Source organism: Chenopodium quinoa, unplaced genomic scaffold (assembly GCF_001683475.1).
Source record: "Chenopodium quinoa cultivar QQ74 unplaced genomic scaffold, ASM168347v1, whole genome shotgun sequence".
Classification (NCBI taxonomy): Eukaryota; Viridiplantae; Streptophyta; class Magnoliopsida; order Caryophyllales; family Amaranthaceae; genus Chenopodium; species Chenopodium quinoa.
In genome coordinates, this window is record NW_018743175.1 from 1,426,114 (window position 1) to 1,441,887 (window position 15,774).

Genomic DNA, 15,774 nt, shown 5'->3' on the forward strand with positions numbered 1-15,774 from the left:
AAGTAAGTTGTATAAGCAGAGTACCAGTGTAACGAAGGCAAAAGTGATGGCGTTTGGGCTCGAAATGGCGCTTCAATGCAAATGCAAACAGTGAGGGCTAGAGATAGACTGCCTGGAGGGTTAGAGATAGTAAAGAAGGACGATTGTCTGATGGATAGGTTAATTTACAAGCCTGTTAAATAGTTTGATGTTCTAATGTAAAAAGAACATGACATTTAGATGTTGGAAGAATCTAAAATAACCCTTAAAAAAAAATGGAAAGATGCAATGTCTGCAGGTTTCACAATAAATTATCTTGACACCATCTCATAGAAGAGTTTGCCAAGAACAAGAGAACCAAATATTTCTTTATGAATTTAATTACACGTAATTTTAACTGTCTAAGCAACAAATTAGAATAGGCAACATGTCAATATATTGCAGCACCTTTCCCCTTCTCTAGTATGTTCCTTTTTCTTTGTTATTCAGGAACTTTATTACCCTATTCTTGACCTTTAATTTTCACATACAACAACACAGGATCCCTTTTAGAGCCGGGAACTCCGGACCTGTCGCTTCAGAATAGGTCGAACATACTCATGGAAACCTTCAGGGACAGCTGATTCATTGAAAGGATCCTTCCATGCTTCTTCATAGAGCTTTGGATACACGTTCCCATCGTACCGCCCCAAGACTGAACCAAGGAAGTGATCCGTGTAGTTGAATGCATCAACAAGAGCAATTGCATTTGGACGTACCTGTGAAGCCAGCCAGCCATGGATGTTAGCAGATAGACGCGAGAGTAATACAGCTTGAATAAAACTATAATGTATCAAATACCTTGGAAAATAAAGATCTGAGGAGATCATTTGCAAGGGAAGCTTGCTTAGGTTTGATGCAACCAGTGGACAGGAAATCCCCAAGATGCTTTCCCAGGATTGAAAGTGCATAGATACCACAGAGTGCTTGCAACTGTTCTTTCACTCCTTCCCCAGTTATGTCTTGCTTCAATTTCTCAATGAACCTTACAGTGCAGAAATAAAGTGAGAAGAATCAATATGAAACTTAACAAATAATGCATATTTAAAAAACAAAAACATTAGTCAAGCGCTTAAAATTATCTCACCAATGGGACCTAATTCATGTTCTCGTCGAACCAATTTTACAGATTATTACCCTACCTTTGCCCATATATGGACCATTTGTTGCATTTATTAGCTTGAAATATATAATTGTAGAGTATCTTAGCCATTGCTTCATAAATATGATTGCTATGCTGAGGGACAGAGGTGGTTAAGATATATCAACTTAAGTTCAAAAAGAAGATAGGTGTGATAGTTAATACTATTATATCATCACTAGTTCACTAATACCCAGATATAGGCGATTATGATAGTCTTGCAAGTCTAGAATAAATAAAAATTAAACAAAAAAAATATTATTACAGTTGCAAAAGGAGAGGACTCGGGAAAATGAGCGTGGTTTGCTTACTTTGAAACCACTATAAGCTGGCAGTGAGCCACAGAAGCTCCCACAAGATCAGCTGAGAGTTCTAGAAAGCCTGAAAGAAGAAAATTATGGCAAATTAAAATGATGTACTTTGTTTTCAACCAAATGTTAAAAAAAAGGTGTTAAAAAGGTTTGTGTCCCCCAACTTTATCATGCCTGAAAGTTGCCAACATCCAGATAGAGAAGGAAAAAAACAAAGAATAAATTACCTTCTTCTGGGTCTGAATATTGGCTTAAATTTCCAAAAAACCCAAACCACCTTCCATGATTCCCTGACAAACACAAGTAAAAACACCTAGTCTACTATTGATAAATTACCTTCTTCTGGGTTTGAATATTGGCTTAAATTTTTAGCACAAGCAACAGACATTCTAACTGATCGTGCTTCAAAAGCCTCTAGTACTACATCAGGGTTCAACCAATCTTCAGCTGCATGACAACAAATATTTAAACAGCCATCAACAAATCAGTAAGACATTGGTCTCATAAAATAGCATCATCAACCATATGAAATGAGCACATAAGTTTGCTTAATTTGTCAGATCTCCAAAGACATTACTGTATTAAAAGCAAAGGAACTTGAGTTGAGTGTGAGGATAAGATATGAACATCAAACCTTTCTGAGCACTACACTGGGATTGCAACAGATGTTCTGCCCTCCCCATGTATTCCATTGTTCCAACAGGCAGTTTACCAGATCCCAGTTGAGATACAGTCTTCATGAGAATACGAGCAACCTGAAGGAAGGGTAAAATAAAAAGATGTCAAATCAACATTACAAAAAGTAAGTCCTATTTGGTAACTCCAAGCCCCTAGATTTCGAAGCAACATGAAATTCTTCACTCAATTTCTTTTGTCAAGTTTAGGAAAGGCTAATAAGCTATCTACGTCTGTAACAATCAAATAGGTGAAGAATTTGTATTAACAAGCAAAGCAGAACGTAACTACTGCAACCACCAGACCTGCCAGTGCCTCAATATCAATATGATTGTTAACACTACCCTAATTTCTACACAGAGGCACAGAGGATTGCACTTCTAGCCCCTTGGAGCAATAAGAGGCTTCTTATACGCAACTTATACAGTCAGAAAAGCAAGCCAATACCTGTGTCGATATAATACAAGTGGTTCATTATTGATTTTTGTACCTATCATATAAATGTATTAAAAATGTCAAAAGATGATATACTTCCCGAGGAACCCCTAATTTAATCAAACTATTACTTCCTCTGTCCCATTTTACATGATGCATTTCCATTAGATATGCCTCAAATTATTTGAAAAGAGCCAAGAAGACAAAGCCAAGTAAACATATTTCAATATTTTCCATCTTGAGATTTGAGAATAAAACTTGGCAGATTATTTCCGTAACAAAGCTTGTTCAAGAAGATTAACTAAGCTTTATTTTTCTATTACATTCTTAAACTTCTGCAAAAGAGATATCATCAAGTAAAATGGAGCGGAGGGGATAGAATACTTATATAATTATGTCCCCTCACCCAAAAGGTAAAAGGGATTGCAGGAGTAAAAATGTGAAAAAGGGAGTAATTGTAAAGACTCTTAGTTAGCCATCTATACCTGAGTTTGAGCAAAAGTGTGTGTGTGTGCGTGCACATGAGAGAGAGAGAGAGAGAAAAAGACATCATTACCTGCAAAAGCAAAACAACATTGTCACCTTCATAAGTACAAGCAGGAACATAGACAGCAAATAACTCAGGGAGCCCACTGCTACAGAGATAGCCATGCCCTCCACATAGTTTTCGGCATTCTTCAATAGCATCCTGGATCAAAAAAATGCATATGAAGAGAATCAACAAATTATAATCAGCAAGGGTTTGTCCATAACATAATAGCTGACAGTAGTTTCAACAGGGTTTCAAAACAAATTCAATATCAGAATATGCAGTGATGCAAACATAGCACTTGATTTCAACTTTTTGAATCCATAATTTGCTGAAGATGCACCAAATGATTAAGCAAACTGCTTTCACCATTTGACACCATGTATTTGGAAAATAATAGATTCAATATCAGAATGAAAGCAAGGTTTGTGATCTATGCTACCAAACTCATCTGCAAAGTCAAGTTCTTGATTATCCAATCAACAAGGTATAACATACGAGCATACGATACAAGCATATCAAAACTTTTACAGCTAAACACGAAAGAAAGTATAATTGCACAAAGGCAAGCAGGATGCAGCAACTAAGACATGGACAGATCATATACTCATATGTTAGTGTTGTTACAGTGATGTTACCATTAACACTCAATAAAATTTAAAATATACAGATTATCACATACAGCAGTTACTGATGTTGTCAAGGACTTCAATCCTGCAGTGCAAGCATGGGCCTCAGGCAGTGTAGAGAAATCATTGGCTTGCAATCTCTCAGTCACGTCGTTGTAGAGCCACTTCAGCCAGTCTCCGACAATTCTAAAAGCATAAGCTGTAGCCAGCAACGGAAAGAGCCTACTCTGCTGGGTTTTGTAATCAATAACCTACAATGAACAAAGCATGCATATGATTTTATGTAACAAGCAAAACAATAAAAAATAGTGTCTATTGGTTCATCAACTTACATTTTTAATAAGGTCCACTCTATAAGAGTTCAGAGTTAACTAAAACTTGACAAGCAATATCAGAACCAACAACAAAACACAAACCCAAAATATAAAAACTCGTCTATGGTAGCTCACTTAAAATAAGTAACTCGGAGAATTACTAAAAAAAAAACAGAACATATTCTCTGTAAATTTAAGTTTAAAATATCTCTTTACAGAAAAACCTCATACAGGGGAAAAAGGAAGAAAAAAAATCAGATGTTTGACTGTCATGTATCTCTTAATACCTGAGTCTCACGTCCATTCTCAGAACCAAACTGTCGACGAACAGCACTATACCTTGTGGCAATACAAACTGCTTTTGATAGAGCCCGTGAAGCATCATACACAATTGTTTGCCGAACGTAAACCATGGTACCATAAATTAGCTGCCGAGGGACATCAGACTTCACAACATCTCCTTCCCTTGTCACCTGCAATACACTGGGGCCATGCAAAGCAGAATCAGAATAGCAAATCCAGCATTATGTGACCAAAATTTCTTAGCTGTTGTTAATCCACCATCATATCATTCTTACAGACATATAACTAGGAAATAACTCAAAACATAGGCCCTTTTCTAAAATCAATACCGGTCAAAATCATTGAGATTCAATTTGGAATTTACACAAGTGACATACAGAATGTCATTATAAAAATGAATATGGCATTCATAGTTTTTTATCAGCATCTTCCTTTGAAGAGCCAAATCTTAATAACAGACTTGTTTCTCTCTCTTATCCTGCAAGCACTCAAATTCCCAATCAATATCTCTTTCATCCATTACCAAAATATCCTTATTTGCATTGCCCATAGACCGCAAAAATCCATATCTAATTCCAATTCCAAAACCACACGAAATACTGCAAGCTTCCATCTCATATCATCCAAAATTTTATTGCATGAATCTTTCTCAGGAGAGGTCCAATGAAGCTTAAAAGTGGACATTTTATCTTAAAATCCAGGATTTGAATTTGAAAGATCTCCCAAATTTAAACTTTGACGTTAAGATCCCTCAGGGTTCAAGAAGGTAAAAACTAAGCAAACTCAAGGCATATCTTGGTGAAAAGGGGAATTAATAATAGTTGAGGCCCTTGAGGGTTTTTTTTTTTTTTTTACTTTTACTCCTTTTTTATCCCATCCAAACAAGAAGCTATTGCTTCACAACTAGCTAATTAATGTTCAACTACATCAGTATACAATCAAATGTAAAATCATGTCTGCATATCAAAGACAAAGTCCGCAATATATAACCAGAGATGGCACAGAAATTAATTTTAATTAAGTTATATTACTTCAAATAAGGTACCATGAAAAGAAACACCTAACTTTGGAAGTATCATCATAATGACTAGTAAAAATGGGAATAAATATAATTATAATCGTATCAATAAAAAGTGTAAGTAAAGCACAAGATAGGATAGATTTTGAAAAGCCAAGAACGAACCGCATGAGCATTTGATCTCTAGGAATGCGCACTTTGTCAAATCGCAAGACTCCATTGTCCATTGTGTTATAAGCTCCATTTCCAAATTTCATCCCAATATCACCAACAGTGATACCGGGCAAAGGCAAGTGATCCTCCAAGCTTCGCAGTTGTACAATGAAACCTTGAAGGACAAAAAACTTGAACAAGGTAAATATCGTTGGCATAACTAAAATTGTTATGACCATGAAATGCATTAACACTTTTGGTTCATGTAGCCGACCCCACTTATGGGATTAAGGCTTTGATAGATTGATTGATTGGTTGATGAAATGCATTAACAAAAACAAGTGAGAGAGGGTTACTCTCATCTGATAGTTACCGTGAACCCCATGTTCCTTCCCATCTGTCATTAAGCGAGCATAAACAACTGCATGTGTGGAAATTTTTCCCAAGCCACCAGGCCACCACTGCAAAGTCAGCACAAGCACCAAATTCATTAATTTTCAGCGTAAAGATTGGATTAACAGAACTCTGTGATGGGTTCATCATCCAGATTCCAATTGGAAGTTTTCCAAATTTTGGAAGTATAAGAAAAGCTGAGAAGAAATCATACAGAGATTTGAAAATCCTTAAAAGTTAAGAAATATGGAAAAAAAAACATTCAAATACTGGGAAAAATTATTCACTAACTTTGCTAGATGTCAACGTTGGACTATGTATCACAAATTCATCCGTCTCAGGATCAAATGTGGCAGTGGTTTCAAGCCCTTGAACATTGGAGCCATGACCAAGTTCAGTTTGAGCATAACACCCTATAATTTGCATCCTATAAGCCAATGGGAGCCACTTGCGCTGCTGCTCCTCTGTGCCTTGTCCTTTGATAGCAGGAACAAACATACCCTAGGCATAAAATTCATAATAAGATTATTGTTAGCAGAATTTAAACAATCAAACAATCAAAATTAAAAAAGAAAAGGAACAATTTAGATCCAAACATAAACGTAAGCAAGCATAACCACACAGGAACCAAAAAGAATATCATCACCAAAAAAAAGTTGAAAAATTTACCCAATGAAGATCTGTATAAGCAGGCTCATCAACAAAGAACCTTAATTGACTAGCTTCCTCTTCTGCAATAGTAACAATATGTTAACCTCTTAACTATAACAATATAACTATGGAGTCTATGCCCTACGGTCTACCAGAAACAAAAGAAAAATACAGTGCATATTATTGCAACTAGCAAACAAGACCCGAAACATACCAGTCAATTTTAGTTCAATGATTCTCTTCCAAGCATGATTCGCTTTTCTTAGTGTGTTCTTAAATAGCTCCTTCCTTTCTAGCCTAACTCTATCATCCTTCTTAAATTCCTGCAAAACCAAACAAGACAGAGCTCACCATCATAAACTATATTGGCAACCATTAGCCTCGTCGATTCGCCAACAATTTTGACATAGCTGTCGCATGTAGGAGCAATGTATCTTTGCTAAACATATCTATAATCAACTACCAACTCAGTATACGATCAAAACAAATAGTCCAGTACCTAATTCAAGGCTAACTCGACCATATATTGCACATTAATGTCATTATTTCAGCCTTTTTTTTCTTTTTTTTGAGGAATAATTATTTCAGCTTAAAATTGCAACTTTAGTTTCCAGAATTCTATTCATCTAAACTGATCAACCATTCCATAAATTTATTCACGCAAAACAATTGAGACAAAACAAATCTGATGTAATCAAAATATAATACAATTCTTTAAGTACAAAAATCAAAATTTCGATGAATACAAAGCAAAAAAAAAAAAAAAATCAAAATTCAGCTTGTTTCTTTCATTAATCAAAACATTGAGGAGAGAGAAAAACATACAGGATCACTAGCAACAAGACGAGCCATACGATCAGCAATTTGAAATCGATGTTGATTACCAGCCCATAGGATCTTCATTGCATTAACATCAAATTGAGCCTTCTTCCTTTCATCAGCAAGATAATCAACACCACCTTCTAAATCCTCCATTGTTGGATCTTCAATTCAACGAAACCCTAATTTGCGAAAATTGGGAAATTATCTGATAATTATCAAAGAGAAGAGAGAAAATGTAGGAAAAAGATATAAAGAAAGAGTTCGTGAAAAATTAAAACAAGTATAAGAGGTTGAAGATGGGCAGGGTTGGTGGCTGATGCGGTGGACCTCCTAAATTAATAAAGTGGGTACTAGTACTACTAATTATATCATGAGTTCATGACATTATCTTTAATTGGATTGGAAAAGATGTCTATTTTAAAATTATTATTTTTTGAAAATATTTAAGGTCAAATAATTTACACGTGATACTATGACTTGTTTTGCATGTAATAAAAATTATTGTTGTTGATTAAAAAATAAATAAATAAATTGACTTTTTTTTTTTTTTTGTTCCACACGATACATCTTTTGGGTTAATTAGGATTTGAGAAGTTTTGGGTGGTTATATTTCAGTCTCCTCCTAATTGTTGTTGTGAAGGATCGAACACGCAATTCTTCCTATCAAGTGCATCGAAATTGAGAAGTTACATCAAATGTAGTATACTAGTATATATTTATTCTAAGGTTTAGTACATCGAATTTGTTAAAAAAATAGTGTGAAACCGTTTTGTAATGTACCAAGTACAAAGAAATTGAAATACGTATGGATTTAATTGTACTTTTTAATAAACAAATACTTTGTATATGGCTTTTGAATGTTTATTGTAGATAATCATTTCTATATATAGATTAACTAAAATTATTTGAAAATTTTATCAAAAGACATACACTGATACACTTAATTTAATCAGATGAATTTATTCTTTTTAATACAATAATAAAGATGCATATTTTATAAAAAAAATCAGAAAAAGTCAAAACGCTTATTCATAAAATACACTTACAATAAAACTTAGTCTCACTCACAGTCACATGCACTAACTTTTTTTTTTTTTTGAAGGAAAAGATAAAATATCATTAATTGAAAGTCATACGGCATCTACAATAAGCATTATAGAAAAATAAAATACAATCTAAATTAATCAAGTAAAAATCCTCTTTAAAGAAACTATGATGATGAGAAACTAGATCTGACGACGAAGAACAGTTCCCGATTGTTCGCTGAATTATGCAGCCTTTTGTGAGGGAATCCATTTTCTTGACATAGTTTTGGGAGGAAAATTCATTACCTGACCATGTCGATCGCATCCTCAATTCCAACGCCAATTGCAAAATTGTACGAATAACAACCCATGAATCCAATCTTTCAAATAACACCCTAAAAATAAATTCCAATCTTCCATAAGGGAAGAGAAGAAATGCAAACACCAAACTCTCACAAAAGGAGAGAACAAACCCAAAAATTGGGAAGAAAACTCTCATAAAGAGAGAGCAAGGAGAATTATTAATGGCTAAAAACAAAAAACCAAAGGAAATAAAGAAAGAAATGGGGCTTACCATCATCAAAGAGATGATGATGGTAGCCCCTTGCGGTTGCCAAAGATTTTAGGGTTTTTTAGGGTTTTTTTTTGGAGAGGGGGAGAGAGGAAAACTCGTGAGTATCATATAGTCACATGCACTAACTAATCTCCACTTTATTTCTTCCTTGTTGAATTTTTTTTTATTAATAATTGATTCATAAATTAAAAGTCATACGACATCTACAAAGAGATATAAATCTAATATATACATGACTATTGAATCAAATAAAACATCCTTTCTGCATAACTACGATCATTGCTGCAAATTGTACATTCTTCATACCCTCTTCATTGTTTAATTACTCTAAAATCTAGCTTAAATTGAATTCCCAAGTCCTTCTTTCTATTTTGACTTTTTTTTAATACTAAGTAATCACAGCCTAATCATAAAAAGTTTGCACAGATAAATTAAAAGGATGCATCACATTTAATAGCTTAATTAACTTTAAACATATATTGGTAAACTCGATTTCCTCGTATCATATATCGTAAATTATATGCACCATCTCCTTGTATCATAATTGAATTAACTAGCAGCGATCAAGGGTCGACGCCAGCAAGGTTTATTTGCGAAGGACTCAGGGGACAACCTAAGGTGGTTACATCCTCCTGAAGAGAGTTTGGATCACCCATCGGGATTTTTGCGAGCTTCTTTACAAAATGATGACAGGGAAGGTCCTTTTACAATGCCAATACTAGTAAATGGCTCATCATGGAATAAGCATACACATAGATTGGGAATGGGGTGGTGCCCGAAGGCTATAGAGTTTGGTATTCAAGGTGAGTTGGGAGGAGTGGCTTACCGTTTGGCTCAATCGGCTTTACATGCGGAGATGAATGCATGTCTTGAAGGTCTACGATGGGGAGCAATGTATTTACTACAAGATGTCACACTTTATACGGATTCTGTTTCTCTGGTTAAGATACTCAGAGGCGATACAATTACAGATGTCAGTGTTCGATGGACGATGGATAACATTCGCCGAGCTAGTACGACATTTGCATGGTGTAGCATCCACAAGGTTTAGAGAGATCGTGTAGACAAGGCACACATCCTCGCAACCACGGCTAATAATATTTTATTTTCTTTTAATAATGTTGTTTAGTTTGTATTTTTAAGCTTATGTAAAAAAAAAATTTTAAAAATTGTAAAATATGCATGATCTGAACATTCTTCCTGAATGGTCAGCAATCAACTATTTTTGATGTGCGACATTAAGACCACATCTATATCTTATGACAGTTAAGGGTAATAGTGTAATCCTAATGTTAAAAATACGTACTCTCTTCGTGTTTAAATAAATAAAACGTTTTAACTTTCATATAGTTATAGGATGGTTAGTTGAATTTATTAAAATATTAAATAGTAGAGTATAAGTTTGAGGAAATAGAAGTAAGTAAGAAGTTTTTCAGGGACCATTATTTATTAAAAAATAAAAATAATATTATTAAAAAAGTAAAGATAAGTTACTAAAAAAGGAAAATATTTAATTTATTTAAACAAGATCGAAAAGGAATATGTTTTATTTATTTGACAATGGAGGGAATATTGTAATTACAGTTCTTAATGTTGTCGAGGATTATTTACCTTAGAGAACTGAATTTGAGTCTTTTCTCGTGTCTCATAGGTTGTTGGCCTCGGAACGATTGATAGGCACGTACCTGTGTCTCCACTCGTATTAATTTATTTATGATTCTATTGGCAATGTGATAATTAATTCAAAACCTTGACACTCCTATAAATAATGATATGATTGTTGCACAATTATATATTTAACCTACGGATTACACTATTAATGGGTATTAAAGAGCTTGAATGCTTTGATGAATTTGAAGTAGTGTTTATAACTTAAAAAAAATACACATTTTTTAGTACTCCATATATAATACTTTTACGGTTTCTTAATACTCGTAACACTTTTCTTTTCACACTTGCTATTTTACTATTTCAATTGTTAATATCTTTAATTACTAATGTGTAAAAATTATAAAAATTTGATATTATGAAAATATAAATCGAGACAAGTAAAACAAGATCCCACATGACTATATATTTCCTAACCTATAAATCACCAAAGTTAGTCAAAGTGAGATATGTGAATAATGTAAAAGCAAAACTGTTACAAGTAAAAAAACGGAGGAAGTAAGGCTTGTTTAGTTTACAAATTCTTAAATGGACCTGGTTCACACAAATTTATTGTGGACCACTAACATTAGTGATACTATGATTGTTTTATTAATTAAAAAAAAAGGTCACTACATTAAAATAAAGGTTATTATGTTGGAATAAAGGCGATTGTGACATTATAAAAGTTATAAGAGGCTAATTTTTTGGGATATAAACAGAAATAACATTAAAGGTCACACAAGTTTTAATAAAGGTTAATATGTTAAAAAATAAGGATATTGTGTTAAAATTACGGTCACTATGTTCCAAATAACGTTAGTTCTGCGTGTATATAAATCTCAGGTCCACGTAAGAATTCCTGTGTTTAGTTCACCTTATTTTTGCTTATCTAAACTGATTTGACCAAACTTTGACCTTAAATGTACGATAATCTATAAAGGGAAAAAAAATCAAGTGGGGTCTTGTTAGATTCGTAATAATGTGTATTTTATTAATATAATTTTCATAATTTTTTTCATTACGAAACTAAAGATATTTAGCGATAAAAATTGCACATAAAACGATGATCTAATCTGAACTTATTTTTTAAAAAATAAGTTAAACTAAACAAGGCCTAAATCATAAAATAAAAAAACAAAAAAAAAAACAGCAATTTAAATGCAGCTAAAATAAGATATGGTGGGAGAAATCTATGGTATTCTGCAGTACTTATTTTGTTTTTATGTGAACAGTAGAGGGGTTGTGAATTCAATGATGTGGGGAATATGGAAGTAAGAGGAGATAAGTTTGTTAGTGCGTGCATGTTGTAGAAAACAAGATTGCTAATTAATTACTTTTAACTTGCCATTACTATTACTTCATCCGTTTCATATTATTAGTGATATTTATTATTTTAAACGTTTTAATTTGTTGATTACATTTTAATAATTTCTTACGAGTACGTTAAAATTACTATTACTTTTACTCGTTTTTTCTTATATTTACTTACTTTCAATGCAATTATTCATTTATTACAAAATATTTACCTAAATTCAGTATTCTCATTTACCAACTTGAACTTTATAAAGCAAATATTTTTATTTACCAATTTGAAGGACAACTTGAAAGGGCAATGACTAGTCTATCGCAATTTATAGTGGGTTGATGCAAAAGTTTTAAAACGATACATGATCGATATAATGAGCTTTACTGCTTTAGTATGTTCTCTATGTTCGTAACTTGTAAGAATAAGCTTAATCACGTCAATAAATAAATGTTGAGTAACAAGTTGCAATAGAATCCTCAATTAATGATAGAAATTAAATCCAAACTTGAATAATTAATATTCAACTCGATTTGATCTATTTTCACATTTTGTATCAACTAAACGAAGCTTAACCTATAGAAAAGAGAGTACCTTTTAAAATTGAGCTGATTCAAGATAAACTTAGCCTGGCCTATAAAAGGAGAGTACCTTTCAAATATAAGATTTTGGGTTATATCTCTACTAGAGGTGTTAATTCAAAAGTTCAGATCGGATTTGGTTACATCTGTTATTAAATATCCGTATAATAAACACGTGCATGCTACAAATTAACAAAAAAAATGAATGATACAATACAAGTACAATTGATAAAATAATCAATCACACATCTAGATTCCTAAAATCACGGAAATTTTTATTAAGGGAATCAAAATGACGTGGAAAGGTGATCAAATCTAAAAAAAAAAAGACTCCAAGATGTATCTTAAAATGTTTATACCTTTATTTTTATACGCGTAAAAATTTTAAAAACTTGATACTCCTTCTGTCTCATAGTACATGAGATGTGGACTTTTTTTCACTATTCATGCATTAGGTTTGACCATAATTTTTCACTAACATAATAAAAGTATATTTTATCATAAAATATGTTGTTAGATAGATTTTAAGATAAAGTTTCATAATATAATTTTAAAAATAATTTTCATTAAATTTAATTATATAAAACTATGCTTGACTGCGTCATGTATTATGGGACCGAGGGAGCATTATTAAAATATACAATGTAACAAATCCAACAAAATCCCATATATATGAACATATAATCTCTTATAAATTAACGGTAATTTAGAATTAACGTTTTTAAAGTTTGACCCAAATAAGTCAAATGACAACTATATTAAGAGACGAGGGAGTCATTATGAAGAACCTTATATATCCATCTTTTGTAGGGACAAAACAATTCTCTGCTCAAAATTAATATTCCGTTAATGAATGATTCATCATTGTCAAATGTCATGCAATATTAATATACCTTTTTCCTTTTCTTCTTTTTACGAAGTATTACTTTTTAAATACTTTTTACTACGTACTTCTTTATTTGTTTATAAACAAAAACAAAAACAAATAAAGACTATTTTTTCCCTTGTTTATCTGTTTAAATATAAAGACTACTTTTACTAACATTATAAACAAAAATGGTACAACAATGTAATATATTTATATATTGTTGATTATTTCAATACATATTTTCAAATTATATCGCCTATTTAATTATGATTATTTCCTAATTTGTACTCAAATATATCATTGATTAAAAGTATGCATTAACAAGCATGAAAGTGAATTTGTTGCAAGTTGATTTATAAAAGTGATAATTTTAATTAAGAGGCTAGGAATCAACTAGTTTATAAAAGTGATCGATCAATATTACACATTCACTCTACCTCATACAAGTACGTATGTATTAGTTAATTAGTATATACTCGTAGTTACACAATACACATACAATTCAACTTCCATCCCAAAACAAATACTCCGTATAGCAATGGGATTATCGAAAAACATAGGAGCTAGCGGCAGTTCATCCGTCATCATCATGGTGCTTAGCTTGCTTCTCAAATCGAATACGAAAGGGAACTCCATGACTAGGGTTATGAAGGAAGATGACTATATCGTTAATTTGGAGTTTATGGAATTTAACAAACTGAAGCCACTGACCGGCGATGGTGGGCTTCTTATAACCTATAGTTCTTCTGGTGCATAGAAATCGCCATTTCCGGCCACTTTGGTCGTCTACCACCTTAAACTCAAATTTGTGTGGAGGATTGTTAAGGTTTATCGACTGCTTCTCCTCCAGCTGATTCAGATATTTTATTGGACATGACATCTTGTGCTTCACGTCTGTTTTAGTCAACTTCTTTCTACACATCTCCATACCTTCACAATCTATTTTGCATACCATGCATAATAATTATTTAAGTTACGTGTGCATGCATTACAAACTACAATAAAGCTAAGTCATATTGTAATCAATAATCAATTATGTAACAAATTTAATTAGAGACAATAGTATATATTGGTCCGGATGATGTGAATAAATTATACATAATGGATGCAATTTATTTTATTAGGTTAGAATATACGACGGAATATTTTATTACATGGTATATCCGTATATATATGATCCTCCAAAAATAAACCTTTGCAATGTCAGAATCTTCTATGACAAAATTAATTCTTCATTCAAACAATACAGATGCAACAGGCATACAACATATGACATGCAAATTTGCAATTGTAATACAAAGGTACTAAAAAGATAAACTGTAATTAAACTTAGCTTAAGCACTTAATTACCTCTTATCTTGGCTAATTATGCAATAACTTAATTGGCTTCTTCTCACTTAGCTTTCCCTGGTCGTTTTAAGTAAATTTAGTGAAAAAGTAAGCAAGCATTTTAGAACAAATATTCCAAAAATAGCATCTCATATTTATAGAGGGCTAATTTAAACATCAATGTTTGTGCCCTTTTTTTGTTATAAGAAAATAACGTTATTGACAATGATAGACGTGACTTATGTGAGTAAGTCCTTATACTTCATACACTGTAAGTGATCAACTTGGGTTTGTCTAGTCATTTGGCCAATCAAAATTATGCAATGTTGGGTCGGTTCCCTGAAAAAAAAGATAAATTAAAGTAATACGAATATTTAGTTGTCATACATTATTTCTTGCAATTTGATTTCAGTCACATTTGATAGATGTGGATTGTAGATTTACGATAATTTTAGCAATTTATGAGTTTCTTGATTTTACAAATTCTGCTTTACACGTATGTTGAATTTCTACGGATTCTGAATAAGACTTTAAAAGTAACATTAATTAAGTTATTAACCATTCTCACAAAATATATAGTTAAGAGGTTCTTTAATAGCGACAAACATGATACAACTTAGTTTTAGATTTCCAATTTATTATTGAAATTACTTTGAGAACAAAATCATCTCAAGCTACTAATTAAAGTACTCCATAATATACTTGTCTACCTATTGTTTAATAGATTTCATACCCACATCTATTATATATAGTAGCCACGACATCCAAAAATTCTGATCCTATTTTCACACATGTAAATTCACTTCATGTTTATTATACTACGTATATGAGTATCTATAAACAAAGTTAAGACTAATTTTCTAAGGAGGTTTTTTTTTTTTTTTTGGTAAATTTTATTATTGAATGTTTAGCCATTAAGAAATGGAGGTATCACTTAGCTTCTTGAGGTTTACATAATGGTAACTTGGTTTTGAACTTTTTCAAGAAAAGTGAACAATAGAAGACAAAATTAAGTATAAGTGGACAGTAGTATTAAACTATTAACCAATTAG

At 32.3% G+C, this 15,774-nt stretch overlaps 1 protein-coding gene across 1 annotated transcript; it reads right to left on the bottom strand.

The window, feature by feature from the left end:
• Nucleotides 1–251: 251 nt before the first annotated feature.
• LOC110732363 (peroxisomal acyl-coenzyme A oxidase 1-like) lies at nt 252–7,731 on the bottom strand. The gene is made up of 14 exons (XM_021912295.1): nt 7,396–7,731; nt 6,785–6,893; nt 6,589–6,650; nt 6,211–6,420; nt 5,900–5,987; nt 5,539–5,701; nt 4,340–4,535; nt 3,792–3,989; nt 3,137–3,268; nt 2,105–2,225; nt 1,807–1,917; nt 1,471–1,540; nt 820–1,003; nt 252–737 (listed from the first exon to the last, which is right to left on the bottom strand). The coding sequence occupies exons 1-14, from the start codon at nt 7,543–7,545 to the stop codon at nt 528–530; spliced, it is 2,004 nt and encodes a 667-aa protein (XP_021767987.1). The 5' UTR covers nt 7,546–7,731; the 3' UTR covers nt 252–527.
• Between the last annotated feature and the right edge of the window lie 8,043 nt (nt 7,732–15,774).

What these genes read in the sequence shown, in the direction of transcription:
- LOC110732363 (XM_021912295.1), bottom strand. Translation starts at nt 7,545, where the DNA reads ATGGAGGATTTAGAAGGTGGTGTTGATTATCTTGCTGATGAAAGGAAG. An exon ending in CTTATACAGATCTTCATTGG is followed by an intron (nt 6,421 to 6,588) that starts GTAAATTTTTCA and finishes TTTTATGCCTAG; the next exon opens with GGTATGTTTGTTCCTGCTAT. An exon ending in GAAGGAACATGGGGTTCACG is followed by an intron (nt 5,702 to 5,899) that starts GTAACTATCAGA and finishes TTGTCCTTCAAG; the next exon opens with GTTTCATTGTACAACTGCGA.